At 40.7% G+C, this 15,398-nt stretch overlaps 1 protein-coding gene across 5 annotated transcripts in view; it reads left to right on the top strand.

Annotated features, from left to right (window-relative positions):
* GRM3 (glutamate metabotropic receptor 3) overlaps positions 1-15,398 on the top strand; it is a 106,420-nt gene that overhangs the window by 60,456 nt on the left and 30,566 nt on the right. For all 5 annotated transcript variants that reach the window (XM_080555367.1, XM_080555366.1, XM_080555365.1 and 2 more), the window contains 2 exons: positions 572-1,175; positions 13,290-14,145. In XM_080555367.1, the coding sequence (XP_080411493.1) occupies positions 678-1,175; positions 13,290-14,145 (1,354 nt within the window). In that variant the 5' untranslated portion in view covers positions 572-677. The remainder of the gene's footprint in view (positions 1-571; positions 1,176-13,289; positions 14,146-15,398) is intronic.

Here is a 15,398-nt window from a genome sequence, read left to right as displayed (position 1 = left end):
TGAGCACAGCAAAAGCTATCAGCAAGGAGATAGGAGATAGCACTGTGGCAGTGCTATAGCTGAAGGAATTGTAAGTAGAGTACAATCAACAATAAATAAATAAATAAATAAATAAATAAATAAATAAACGGAGAGAGAGAGAAAAAAGAAAAAAAAACTTACTAAGGGAAATCTAGGAGCAGCTGAGCAGCTGAAGATACAGTGAATAATAATGCATAAGACTCTGAGTCCAGAAGAGAGAGAGGATGAAATAAGAGGGCATGAGAAAAATACCAAGTGTGGTCTCTGTCTTTGTAAAATATAAAACATTGTTGAGCGGTGGTCAACATCAGATATATCACCCCATGTGCCTGTGGTCTTTGTGCATGGCTGTCATAGTAGATGCTTAGTCTGCAATCATTTATGGAGTGTGGAATAAGGTGCTGTATGAGAGCACAAGACAAATATATTTCTTATCACTTGTGCTGTCCAGCATTCCCTTAACATTGCTCTTGAATGGTTTATTAATAAAGGTTTTGTAACAGCTCACTTCTCCTTTCGCCTTTTCTAATTACTTTCGTCTCTTCTTTAGAGGTGCACTGAAAAGTCTTGCTGGCTTGTTCTTCACTGGCTTGTGGGACAGTGCTTCAACTTTGGCAATGGACCAGAAGGACTGAAGAGCACTTTTGCTCCCACCCATGTTTCTCAGAGTTGCTAAAACAAGACCAGCGAAGATGTTCACCAGACTCCAAGTCCTTGCGCTAGCTTTGTTTTCCAAAGGAGTTTTCCTTTCTCTAAGTGACCACAGCTTTGTAAGGAAGGAAATCAAGATAGAAGGAGACCTGGTCTTAGGTGGCTTATTCCCAATCAACGAAAAAGGCACCGGGATAGAAGAATGTGGGAGAATCAATGAAGACCGAGGCATACAGCGCTTGGAGGCCATGCTGTTTGCCATTGATGAAATCAACAGAGACAACTACTTGCTGCCAGGAATTAAGCTTGGAGTCCACATCTTGGACACGTGTTCCAGGGATACATATGCCTTAGAACAGTCTTTGGAGTTTGTCAGGGCATCTTTGACTAAAGTGGACGAAACAGAGTATATGTGCCCAGATGGCTCGTACGCCATTCAAGAGAATTTACCTTTACTCATTGCAGGAGTCATAGGTGGTTCCTACAGCAGCGTCTCCATACAGGTAAGACCCAGTAGCCCTATCAGGTGAGAATCTTTTATCTGCCATTCCTGTGAGAGAATTCCTGCTTATATAGGATGGACAAAAATCAAGTCTTAGATCAATCAGTTTACCCTAGGGTTCAATATAGCGTATAATCCTTTACTGAATTTGTTTTAGTTTGATTTATTCTTTAAAACACTTGCTGTAGTTCAGCTGCAGAACATCTCTGCCAGCTGCTCACTTCCTCTAGTCATGATGAATCCTGAGAGCATTTGAAGTTTCCACAAGTCTTAGTATTTATTTTGAACTTTGGATTTCATGAGACTTCTACAAACCTATGCTTAGATCTCTGCTTTCATATCAATAATAAATAATAACATCTATATTTCTGGGTATATGTATGCCTGTCATGCTATGTTTACATGCTATTTGTCATGTAAACAGTAGAGATTTAAAATGAAAGAAGAAATCTTTGTCTTACTTCCAGGGTGTAATAAAGCAAAAAAGGCACACTAGCCAGAAACTAGAATTACACCTGACCCAAGGGATTACAAGCATTTACCATCTAATTAAGCACACTGAAGCCAGTGAAAATTATTCTGCTGACTTCAACAAGCGAGGTCTCAAATATCGCATGCAGAAAATACAGTTTCTGAATGGATTCTAAATTTGCTCTCTTTCATTTAGTTTTCATATACTGTTCATATGAAGAAAGATTTTGCCAGGAAATGTTGCCTGTCAGAGTCCAGTGCAAGCACTGTCAGAAGTCCAGAACAGAAGGCAGATGCCCTCAGTATTTCTTGCTTCCTTCTTCTGGCACATTGTGCATAAGCATGGATTTGTTTCAACAGATCACTTTTTTTTCTCTTTTTTGATATAGTGCATGTCTTGTCTATGTAGCCACATAAGGGAACGAGTGGGCAAATGGTTACCCATACCACAGGAGAATAGCTTTGGCAGAGAAAAAGCTCAGCCATCTCTCAGAGAGGTGGTTTTGTCCTACCATGGACCAGCTGGGGCGGCAGGGAAGTATCCATCAGAAGTTATGTGGGTATGATCACTTTAAGTGAACAAGTTCCAGGTCTGGAAAAGACATCTGAAGCAGAGAAATGATAGCTACAAAATCTTGAGTAACAGAGAGTGTTAAGGAAATCATTATTCATTGTGTCTTCCAGTCAGACAAAGGGTACATCAAGTGAAAGCAGCAAATGGTAGGCTATTGTGAATGCTAAATGGTAGGCTATTGTGAATGCTAAAAATTAACCTAGTTTAAGAAGCGACAAGGAAAAAACAGGACATTCTGTGTAGATACCACCCTTGGCTCATCAGTTCCCAGAAATGCAAGTATCTCAATGCTGGTAAACTATTTTGAGGAAGAAATATTATATATTTGCCTGATCCCACTGGTGGAGAGGCAGTAGTGACTTCACTGTACCTTTGGTCTGGCTGTTTGCAGTCAGCCTGTTTTTCAGTCCTCTAAATTCAAGCATGTCCAAAGGACATAAAGTAGCCTAAAAGACATATCCATAGAAGTATTTACCATGGAGGGAACAGTACAAGCATTTCCTTCCCTCCCAGACACCCTGAGGCAGTCACACCATGCTCCTAAAATGTCCTAGGGCTTCTTCTACAACATCTGTCAGTCTGCCCCTTTGAAGCCAGTCTCTGACTGACGCAAGATTAAATCCATATGTGAAGAGGCAGATTGGATGCAATACACATTGAATATATTATACATACCAATATCTCAAATTCCAAAAGCTTGGGGTTGGAGCAGCTGTCAGATGGAAATCTGAAGTCCTGATAAGAGACTCTCTCATTTTGTATGTGTGAAAAATGGCAATAAAACTGTATGCATATCTGTATATGCACCCAATTTTCAAAAATTATGAATAATGATGAAACAATAGGAATATCTAAGAGTACTCTATACATAGTTTCCCTTTAGTTGCCAATAGTTGTTCAAACATAAGATCTTTCTCACACAGCTCTTCAGAAAAAAAAAATAGGTTCACAAATCATGTCATGTGTCATTGAGTCTATTTTCCAGCTAGAAAAGAACTACTCAGTAGATTACTTCCCCTTGACATAGATTAGGTTAGCCGTTCTCCAGTCTACCTCTTCTAGCTTTCCTCTAGATTTCAAATTATCTAGAAAATATTTAATAAAGACATTAATTCCTTCTGCTCATATAGCTAAGATAGATAGTCGTAGCTTCTTTCTCAAAAGAAAATCTCTTTCGAGAAAAAGGGGCACTGCAGGCTCAAGTCTGAAGACATAAGAACTTCAGAGCACTAAAACCAAACATTTTGGTGCCACGCCAGAAGAAGAGGCTGTCAAATTTGCAAAGACTGTCACCTGTACACCGTAGCTGCAGCAGCAGCTGGAATCCTTTCCCTGCTGAAAGTGAGAGCACTTCGGTAGGAGCAGGTACGAGGCTGAGCACCCCCTGGGCCCCTGCTTCCAAACAGCCCTCGGGGTGCTGGGGGCTTTCCCATGGAGCCCTGACAAGTGTTTCTCTTTTGCCTGAGAGCTATAACCAACATAAAGTCCACAGCACAGTTTCTCAGCCTTAAAATAAACCATGCTGAGCCCTTAAGACAAGAAATTATTTATTTTTTTTCTTTTTTTTTTCCTCCTATGAATTTGTCATTATATTTCAATACGTCCTCTTCACCTCCATTCACCTTCCCTCTCCAGATTTCTGTCCGGACAGCTGTCTGGCAAATCACCTCATGATGCTCCTGCTGTCAGATTTCTGCTTCTTTCATTATCCTTCCACCAAGGAAAGAAGAATTTGCTGGTAAATCAGCAACGAACACCTTCCCCACTGAGTCAGTGTGCACGATAGGCACTTTTTGCAGGGAGAAAATCAAGAGAATGCAGAATGCTTAATTATTTTCTGGTCAGACTAGGCTATTATCGTTAATGACGATCTGGATAATTAGTTTTTAGATGGTGTGTTTAAATTAGCAGAGGGCCCAATCTGCACAGCATTTGATCCCTCAAAACCCAAGTCTAGATTCTCAGTCAGTGGAAAAGCATATTTAAAAAGTTTTTTCATGATAAAAAATTCTGACTGGAACTGATTCTGGGATCAGAAGGTGAATTCTCCAAAGTTTGGAGGACTTTATTTTGGGATAGTGGTTTTCCAGCCAAGCCAGATTGTCCACTGTCTCCTAGTTTACAACACAAATGTCAAACATATTTTCCTTGGGGAAGTTTAATGACATTGTAAAAAGGATAAGAAAAAAGCATTGCTCATTTGCATAGAGGAGCACCTGCACAGATAATCCAAATGCCATGTTTAAAATACTCAGATCAGCCTTGTCAGGAATAAGCCTGTGTAAGCAGGAATATGACTATTCAAGTGCTGGATTTGCTCACCCATTATCTTCTCTGTTTCCGAAAACTAGACCCATCTTCTGAAAGTGAAGATTGGGCTGCATTCCCTGCAGCCAGCTCTCTTAAAAAATGTAAGACATTATTTTAGGTGGACTGGGCTTTGTATTTCTATATCCACAATATCCATGTTTATGTAGGGCTCTAGCCCTATGTAAAGTTTTCTTTATGTTACTGACCCACAAGATCTCTAGACGACAGTCATGGAAGGTTATTTCCAATTTAGAGCCTCATCCATAAAAAATGCAGAGTACAAACCATTGTCCACATGACTTCTCTTGAATTCCTCTCTGTGTCTCAACTAAACCATAGCAACAAACATTGGAGAAGGTTTAAAGTTACACTACTGCTATGACAAAAGCTAAGGTCTCTCTGAGTGAGTGACCATCTGGTGTGGAATTTGGCGTATGTACTCATTTACTGGCAATCTTTTCCTGGCTGTCATTTCTCTTTAGTCACACAAGTTGGCCAAGGGCTTGTTGAGCCTGAAAACTAACCACCTACATTTTCCGTTCTCCAGGAATTAACCATCTTCCATCCACAGAGCCTAAACAACAGCCTGTGATTTCCATGCCCACTGAAACAAATGCAAAATCCTCTTAGAAGGACTACATGCAAGAAGACGCTGTAAAATAAGTGGTCCTGCCCCCCTGCAATAGGGATACCCCATAGAGAAATGGACAAGATACAAGTGTGAGGGGCTGTCGGGGTTCACCAAGGCATAGAGCACAAGCACAGAGCATAAATGCCATTTGTGTTGTGCTGTGTAGAAGAGTTTTGCATTGAACTGTGCAACAGCCTCAGGTAATTTTGGGGTTTATAACATTAACCAGATCCTTACTGAAAGGTCTATTCTGTGAGATGGGCCATCTGCCACTAATATTTAGTTACATATGTTCTTTCTGACTTCTTGGACTTCAAGTTCCTTCCCCCTTTCATCTCAGTTCTTTGCCTCCCTCCTCTACCCCACAGCCAGGTCCTTGCTGTTTGTTCGTCTCTTTGTTTCTGTTCCACATTCAGAAGCTGAGCATCCACTAGGTTGAGGTTTTCAAAGTGCCCAAACAGCATAGGACACGTGTTTCCTAAAGGCTTCAAAGAAATCTAGGTATACCTCCTTCTGGCTGGTTTCTTTGAAAATCTCAAGCTAACTGATGCTTTTGCAGTTTGGTTTGCTTGTTTGTTTGGGATTTTTTTTTTCCTTCTCTGTGAGCATTTTCTCTTCTTGCCACATGGAAATTATATGATTTTACAGGGGTGGGTAGCCATCCCCTGAGCTCACAGGTAAGGAGAAGGGAGCCCTATCGTGTTCCAAGTGAGAAAGGATGTAACTACAAGAGAAACTGTCCAAGAATAGGAACTAGCTAGGGACATCTTGGCACCACCCACACTCATTCTGTCCCTTCTAATGAGGACTTATGCAGCAGTTAATGAGTCTGAAACAACCATATTTATCAATGATGGCTCTTTTAACTTCAGGAACTATTTCATGCTTTTAGAACCGTCAACTGCAGTTTTATTCCTTTTTTTCAAAGCCTGTCAGCAGGCGTAAACGTGGCATGGGTCACTCGTAGTCAGATTTAGGAAGTCTCAGAGTAGGAGTCTCACTCCCCATGCACAAAGCAAGGTCTTCTGCACAGGTCTCTTCTCTGTGTGCCAGCTTAGCTCTAAGCTTATACTTAGCTTCAACAATTAATGCTGCATGGAGGCAGAGTGCATACGTGGGAGTTCATTGTGCTGTCCCCTGCAGAAAAAACAACAACAACATTAAAAAGATTTCCAAACAATTCTGCTCTCAGAGTATGACATTTCTCTGCATGTCCTTTTTGGTTTAGTTTTGATTACACAGGATATGCATATAAAAAGAAATTGCTGGCTCCTACACAGAAATCCTAGATATCATTCTGTCAGAGTTCTCCCAGTTTCTGGTGTTTCATTTCATAGATGTGAGTATTTCAGTGTTCAAACAGTGCTTCTCTAGATGTGACAGCTATTGAGTCCTCTACAAATACTGAGCTACATTTTTCCATCTTTCTTGGCAAAATTTTCAGGAGAAGAGCTAGGCTGAAAATACTGCTTTCTTCTCCCCTCTCCTGTTAATCAATTTATATATACATATGTTTGGTAATTTTTTTTTCCTGAGTTATTTATTATTTGGAAGGACAATACAAACACAAATAAACAGCTATCTTGATACCAAAAAGAGAGGAAGCTGATGAAAATTACTGCCTCAGTCCTGCAACGTGCCAGAAGATTACACAAAGTACAAGCTGGGCTGGCACTCCTAAATAAGTTCAATGCTTCTGGCTTAGTTCCTGTCTACTGACCTCAGCAGGGTGAGCTCCCAGGCTGTTATGCTAAAGGAGATCACCACCTTGTCTGTCCTCTATCTAGTGCTGAAAATCTGTGCATCGAGTTGCACCTGCAATGTTTTTTTTAGCTGCTGGGATCCCCTTCCTGGGTGTTATAGCCTGTTAGAGCATGTTGTGGTACCGTGTGCACTGCCCACACTTAGCACAAGAAGGAAATAGGACTATGAAATGCTTTAGCAAGGCTTAAAAAGTTTTGATCTGGATGCGTCACACCATCCCCAAGGTGAGAGCCATATCTTTGAGCCTACTGAATCCCGAAAGGACAGGAAAAGTTGTGGTAGAGGCCATGAACATTAACCTTTCCTTGCAGCAATTCAGGTATGGTGAGAAATGGGCTAATTCAGGTAATCCAGGAGGATATGAAGTGGGGACATGGTTTAGTGATGGGACTCAGTAGGTCAGGCTGATAGTTGGACTCGATGTTGACGGACTTTTCCAACCTAGATGTCTATGATCTCTTCAGTACCATTCATATTTATTGCTGACAGTGCAATCTGTCAGCGAGGCTTGCTGTGTACTTGGCTATACCTGCAGAAACACAGCCAGTAGATAGATGGAAATTATTATTCCCTTTTGTTCACATTAGATGATATCTGGAATACTATGACTAACTTTTGGTCCCTCAATAAGAGAAAGATTTAATAAATAAGGGAGGATGAGGGGAAGGAGAGTCTGAAGCACATATGCTACAAATAAATAAATAAATAAATAAAAAGAGGGAACTAGGTGTGTTTAGCCTGGAGAAGAGAAGGCTTTTAGGGAACCTGATATCAGCCTTTATGTAAGTAAGGGTTGGTCCTCAAGAAAACAAAGCCTATTACTGAGTCTTACTGGGTCTTTACCGAGATGCGTGACAAGAAGATGGAAGAAAATGGTTATGAATTGAAAGAAAAGATGTTCTAACTAGACACAAAATTTACAAGAGAGGAGCTAGGAGTATGGGGAGTGTATAAATGTATTTCTGTGTCCAGTTCTGGGCTCCCCGGTACAAAAAGACAGGGATCTCCTGGAAAGAGTCCAGCAGAGGGACACAAAGATGATACGGGGCCTGGAGCATCTTCCCTGTGAGGAGAGGCTGAGAGACCTGGGTCTGTTCAGCCTGGAGAAGAGAAGACTGAGAGGGGATCTCATCAATGTTTACAAATACCTGAAGTGTGGGAGACAGACGGATTTGGCCAACTCTTTTCAGTGGTTTGTGGGGACAGGACAAGGGGCAATGGCCACAAAATGGAGCCCAGGAAGTTCCGCCCCAACATGCGAAAGAACTTCTTCACGGTGAGGGTGACGGAGCCCTGGGACAGGCTGCCCAGGGAGGTTGTGGAGTCTCCTTCTCTGGAGATATTCAAGGCCCGTCTGGACGCCTACCTGGGCAACCTGCTCTAGGGAACCTGCTTTGGCAGGGGGGTTGGCCCCGATGATCTCTGGAGGTCCCTTCCAACCCCTACAATTCTGTGTTTCGGTGATAAAGGCCAGTGTAGGCAGTTGACTAGATAGAGGTACATGGTTTATTTTTGCACTAGGTTTATGCCCACCACTTATCATACAACCACTCTTCAGCCCATTCAGAAACAATGTTCCCCTCCTGCCTTTCTAGAATTGCACTTTCTGCTTTCATTTGGGTGATATATTTTTTGAAAAAAGGGAAAATTCAGATAAGATAAAAAATATTTACATTTTAATAAATGTTTTAGCTATAGTTTGACCTGCAACTGCCCAAAGAATAAAATAAAGTAAAATAAAATAAAATAAAATGATAAAATAAAATAAAATAAAATAAAATAGAATAAAATAGAATAGAATAAAATAAAATAAAATAAAATAAAATAAAATAAAATAAAATAAAATAAAATAAAATAAAATAAAATAAAATAAAATAAAATAAAATAAAATAAAATAAAATAAAATAAAATAAAATAAAATAAATAAAAAGCACTCTAATTACCATAATTTAGAAATTAGATGCAATAAACACTCGCAGCAGTACACATTTCTTCAAAGCAGGAGATCAGCTCATGGGTTACAGCAATGATCTAGCCATTAGCAAATCCTTGAGACATGGCTTTGCCATGCTCTCACTGCAGGAAACTGGGCCAGCAACTTATCCTCAGGAATACAAAGATTTCTGGGGGGAAACCAAAGGCAGTAAGTGAATCTCTGCCGTCTGTCTTTTAGGACAGATTGCAGCTTACTGGGACAGGGATTTCTCCAGTTTCTCAGTGGAGACAGTCCTCCTTTACCTCTCTCCCATTCTGCTCAGCAGCCTAATTTACTGTCTGTTCAAAACAACAACAGCAGTACTTCTCTGTCTCAAAGGAGTTCTGTGAAATTAGATTCATTAAGCCATGTTAAGTACCATGAGATTCTCACGTGGAAAATGTTTCAGAAGTGCAGAGCACTGTGATGTAACAAGGGCACTCCTCTGTCCAACCAGTGTGTGATGCACACTTGTGTATTGTGTCAAAGAAACCTTATCTGTTCTCACATTTATGAGATTTTTTTCTTTTTTCCAAAGTGTATTATGTGTTCCTCAAACCTACACACATTCAAGCAGCCCATGTAGCAGTCTCTGGGCTGTTAAGACGATGGGGATTTTTAACCAGAAACAATGGAATAAATCTTATTACCGGAAAAAAAAAAAAAAAGAAAAAGAAAAAAAAAAAAAAAAGGTCCTACACAGGATAGGCAAAGTGCTCGATGAGATTCAACAAATCTCCTTCAAAAAATCAGAAGACAAACCAAGGTTTCTTATACACATGGATGTTACCTACCTGATGCCATCTATCATCAGGACTATGGAATGGCTGGAAATACGCTGGGAAACCAGATTCATGTGCTTGAGTGCTGTACCTAATTCACTGCCCCTTGCAGGCAGTTATCATGAAGCCATATTCAGTGCTATAAAATACACTGACAATTTACCATGATATAGATGCGGCTCCAACACAGCCTGTTCCTACCAAGGGACATGGATCCCACTGGACTTTCTGCCCTGCACATGTTGGGCAGTTCCTTATGACAGCTGGTTGAACAACCATATTTGCTTGGGCAGTGGATGTATTAACACAGGAGAGCATCCATATTAATAAATCCAGCAGCATGATAACATAAAGTTTTCCCATCACTCTGGAAGCTGACTGTATCAGCATGCTTTGTTCACAGCAAACTGCACAAATCAGTTGCTTTAAGATTGCAGCTACAGAGATCCAGCCTTATTTTCAAAGGTGCTAAGCATCTGCAAAACCCACCAGTTTTTCAACATCAATATATATATTATACACATATATATGAAAGCTACTATTGCTTACTTAAATGCCAACGCATGCATTTCATGCACCATGGGTTGATTAAATTGCTGCCTGGAGGTTTGCCAAAATTGATTATTTCACTTAACAAAAGCTAGATGTGCACTGCAGTTCTGTAGCACGCAACCCGAGGCAACGTGGAGCTACAGGGTAGGTATGCCTGCAGTGGTTCAGGCTTAGTACAGGTAATTCTAGTTCATATTATGCTGTCCTGTACTACAACGATACTCTGCAGAATAGACATAGCCTTAGGCATCAGCTCTCCTCTGAACCTGTTGCCTCTGTCTTTATCTTGCTAGTCATTTTATCTGGGTCTGATTTTCAGAATCAGAAGTTCAGATCAGCATGGAAATGGCTGGAAAGGTGGGACCGTTCTGGAACTGGCTGCGTCACCAAAAAACCTGTGACCAGGGCTCTTTTGAAAAATCAGTCCTTAAAATCAAAATGTTAAAATATTGCAGGGAAAAAAAAAATATCAAAATTTCCAGAGGAGTTTCTTGATCTGAATTAATACCAGATACAGCTTACCTGAGCTCCATCATCAGTTGTAGCTCTGGGTCACTATCCTCTGTGATTAATCAGGCTCTTTATTTTATTTATTTTTTATTTGGCTATGGAAGAACCTACTATCCAGACAGCCCTAAAGAGCATTGCAGCAAACAACATTGCATTAGGAAAGCTTACTTCTCCCTGTAGCACAGGAAGCAGAATTGCAAGCAGTATGCAGTGGCCCTGAAAGTATAATGACCTTCATGGCACACAGCCTCATATGAAATCAGGAAGTAGTTCTGTTTCCCTGTATTGGGGTAGTTTTGTTGTGTGAACTAAACTAAACTAACTAATAAATAAATAATAATAAATAAAAATAGAAAAACTGCTATCTTTTTTAGGACTATCTTTTCGGGGGTGCTGAAGGCTTATACACACTAAATAACACCACTTTAGGTAGAAAATTGAATTCTTTTTTAGACAAATTGGGGGAAAAAACTGCAGAATGATATGTGTGCGTATCCTTGTTATGGTCTAGCTCAAATAAAATAATTCCTGCTAGAATAAACTGAGACAAGAATAGCAATACCAGCCCACACAGTTCTGCAAGAAATGTTCTGGAATAGCTACACTGAGGACATTCTTATCACCAAATCAAAGTGCTCTTTTTGAGTTAGCTGATGTGAACATGTGAATATATGGATGCAATCAAAAGTTACAGAGCCACAGAGGCTGAATGATGCTCCCAGACCATCCATTGCACCCTGGTGACAAAACAAGACTCTCAGCCCAACCCATTGCTTTATGTCTGTTAGTTTAAATGACCACAATGAAAATCAAATCCCTCAGTTCCAGGAAAAAAAAAGACAAAAAGAAAAAAAAAAAAAAAAGCATTTTAATGCATGTTACCATTTGGCAGGGTGGTTAGGAATGCAACAGCTGTTTTCTGAAGGACAGTAACTTGTTCAGCCACAACATTTCCCAGCCGTGTACCTACACCCTTAGGCAACACCACAGGGCATTACCCCAAGCTTCCCATCAGGACACGCCATCCAAGCAGTATAGACAAGGCTTTACTTTCATTTAAACTAAAGCAAACTACTCCCAGATGTCTTTTTTACCACGGCATGGCTCAGCTCCCCACATACAGACATCTAGAGACCTAAAACGCCAGCTTCTTGCTGGTGTCCCAGACGGACAGGAGGACAGAGTGTCCCTAGGTCCCATGTTTCAGACAGCCCAGGGGGTTGTGGAAGTCACCGGGCACATATGGAAAGGCAACAGATGCTGGTCCAGACAGCACCAGGGTTCAGTGGGAATCTAAGCCACAGCAAAAGGTTGGCTGGTTCAGTGTCTGCATTAAAGAAAAGAAAATCTAACTCCATAAAATCCCAAGAGATATGGGTCACTGAAAAGCAATAAAATTATTTGGGTTGTTTTTACCATTGTCTGTGTTGCTACTGACGCATTAGTGTTTAAAAATTGTCTTGTTTCATAAACTTTTTTCACCAAAAAAAAAAAAAGTCCTTTGCCTTTGAATTCTGTAGTCTGTGGTCAGGGAAATATTTGGGGGAAAAGTGAAAAATTAAATGATTGGGCAATTTTTAATGCTTCCTTTCAGAATCTCAAGTATACTATTGCTTTTCAAATGATTTTGTCAGGCTGTACTCCAAAATTAGCTTTAAATTTAATTTACTGGACACAATTTCCATGCACCGAGAGCAGACCTCCAAAATCTTCCCTTTGTCATTTAAGAAGCAAATATAGGGAAAAAATGCCACAGCTTTTTTTCATTAATTTCCAGGGGCTTGAGTGCTATGAGAATAACAAAGTAGATCTGGGAATGGTTAAACAAGGGACATATAAAAAAGAATAATTTGGACGATATAAATTACACAAGGGCAATTAGAGATTTTTAGAAGGTTTTATTATTTGTGAAAAACCGTTGATGACATTGTGCAGCTCAAGAGGAGTACTAGCATGCAAGATATTTGCCATCTCAGGAGGACAGCAGTCAGAACAGTTCAGAAATCAGGGTTAAAAAAAAGTAAGTGGGAGAAGTGGGTACTATGAATAAGTGAGGTCAGAAAACTCTGTGAAAGAGGAGGCTTGTACATGTGTATCTGTGATATTTGCATAAAATTTGCATATTTTACGGGCATCTGGTTATCAACTACCTTGACTCTTGGAGAAGAAGAACCACATTATGAAGAAGAAAAGGCACGCAAATCCCCAGACCTTAGTAAAGAGCACAGGATGAGCCTGAATATATCAGCCATTTTTGTTAAATTCTCTGTTGGTTTAAACAGACTCAGTTTGACAGAAGTAAAATAGCCATTGTAGTCCCAGAAGGATTCTGGGAATTAGGTGGGCAGCAGAACAGCTATTCTGCACATCCACAGTGCACTGCTCTCACTGGAGAATGTTATCAACATCCTCTATCAACATCCTTAATCTTTGATTGTCCCAACACCTCTTATTAAAAACCACTATTTTCTGCCTTTCCCTAGATTTTTCTATATGTTTTTATAAATATCACCTTTAAAATTCCATGTTCTTGTCCTTCCTTCCAGGTGGCAAATTTGCTCAGACTCTTCCAGATCCCCCAGATAAGCTATGCCTCCACCAGTGCCAAGCTGAGCGACAAATCCCGCTACGACTATTTCGCACGGACGGTGCCGCCCGACTTCTACCAAGCAAAAGCCATGGCTGAGATCCTGCGGTTCTTCAACTGGACCTACGTGTCAACGGTTGCCTCGGAAGGAGACTACGGGGAGACAGGGATCGAAGCCTTCGAGCAGGAAGCTCGCCTCCGCAACATCTGCATTGCCACCTCCGAGAAAGTGGGACGGTCCAACATCAGGAAATCCTACGACGGCGTGATCAGAGAGTTGCTCCAGAAGCCCAATGCCAGAGTGGTGGTGCTCTTTATGCGAGGCGATGACTCTCGGGAGCTCATTGCAGCTGCCAACCGCTTCAACGTTTCCTTTACTTGGATTGCCAGTGATGGATGGGGAGCACAAGAAAGTATTGTCAAAGGTAATGAGCACATAGCTTCTGGGGCAATAACCCTGGAACTTGCTTCCCATCCAGTTAAAGAGTTTGACAGGTATTTCCAAAGCCTCAGTCCTTACAATAACAGGCGTAACCCCTGGTTCAAGGACTTCTGGGAGCAAAAATTCCAGTGTAATCTCCAGAACCGAAAACCACATAAAAAGACTTGTGACAAGCACTTCACCATCAACAGTTCCAATTATGAGCAAGAATCCAAGATCATGTTTGTTGTGAATGCTGTGTACGCGATGGCCCATGCATTGCATAAAATGCAGCGGACTCTGTGTCCAAACACCACCAAGCTCTGTGATGCCATGAAGCATCTGGATGGCAAGAAGCTGTACAAAGATTACCTCTTGAAAGTGAACTTTACAGGTAATAACTACGCTTTCAGTACGTACAGAATGTCATTGTAATTAATGAAATGTTCATTGGTCACAGTAAAAGCCAGCTGAATTCCCAGTAGCCCCTAATATCAGAGTTCAAGCCAGGGCCATATCCAGTCAGGACCACTCCTGTCACAGGAGAGAAAGAGAGATAGGGAGCATGATGAGGACCCTAAAAAAAGAAAATAGGTTTCTTGCAGCTTCCAGCAGAAGGAAGAGGTGGAGGTGGTAACAGCTGGTCTTGGAAAAGTTACTCTCCATCCTCTACACTTCTGTACACCAACCTCCGTTTCATTCATAGCCAATTTGGCTTTTTCTAGGCATGTCTGCAGGCCAGTGACCATTTCACCACCTGCTAAGCTGGGCAACAGCCTGCTATGCCTATGCCAAGAGTTGGCCTTCTCTTCCTCATTTGTTATGAGAATTTACATAATAGTTGACCAATGTCCTTGCAACAGTAAAACAACAATTCCTGCCATAGAATCAGATCATTATAAAATATTTAAGTATGTGGGACAGAGCCATTACCTATGTTATAGATCTCCATGGTCTTTAAGCTTTATGACCAAGTACATAAAGCTAGATTAAAGGTTCACAGGTGAGTTGTGGAGAGGGATTGGGTGATCTGGTAATGATGTTTCAAAACCCTCATTTGAGTGTTGCATGCAAGGCACAGCAACAACTGGCCCAAACAATATGATGCTTATGTTTTGTCTACTCCTAAAGACTGCTATATGAGAAAGAATAGTTGCATACCATCTCATATATAGATGCATAGCCAATGTACATATACCATGTGAAGTACTGTAAATGTATTTCATTCATTTATTAACTTCATGTGTCAAAGAATACAGCAAGGGACAATCTTTTAGACCTTAGACTAAGGAATAGTCTTTAGACTAAAGAATCAACCTTTTAGACCTTATGGAAAATAAGTAACCACAATTTCTCCTCCCCTTCCATACCACACAATACATAGGAAATATTTTCTTATTTGCTTACATTTATCCTCAAAGATACTTGAATGTCCTGAAGTTGCTGAAACAAAAGGGATTTAGGAGCACCACCATTTACAGGAGCTAGGTACTAGCAGATTGATTAGAAGGGATGGCAGTGGTGAGCAATGCCTAAGCAGTTCTGCCCCTGCCAGAGACAATTAGGATAGTAGCAGCCTACCCATTCAGTACATTCAGTCAATTAAGTAACTTAAGTGTTTATAATTTTGAAACATTCTCTGGCATT

The sequence above is a fragment of the Anser brachyrhynchus genome (genome assembly GCF_964034855.1).
Source record: "Anser brachyrhynchus genome assembly, chromosome: 1".
Classification (NCBI taxonomy): Eukaryota; Metazoa; Chordata; class Aves; order Anseriformes; family Anatidae; genus Anser; species Anser brachyrhynchus.
The sequence above is the reverse complement of the archived record's forward strand: the minus strand, read 5'-3'. Positions and strand labels throughout refer to the sequence as shown.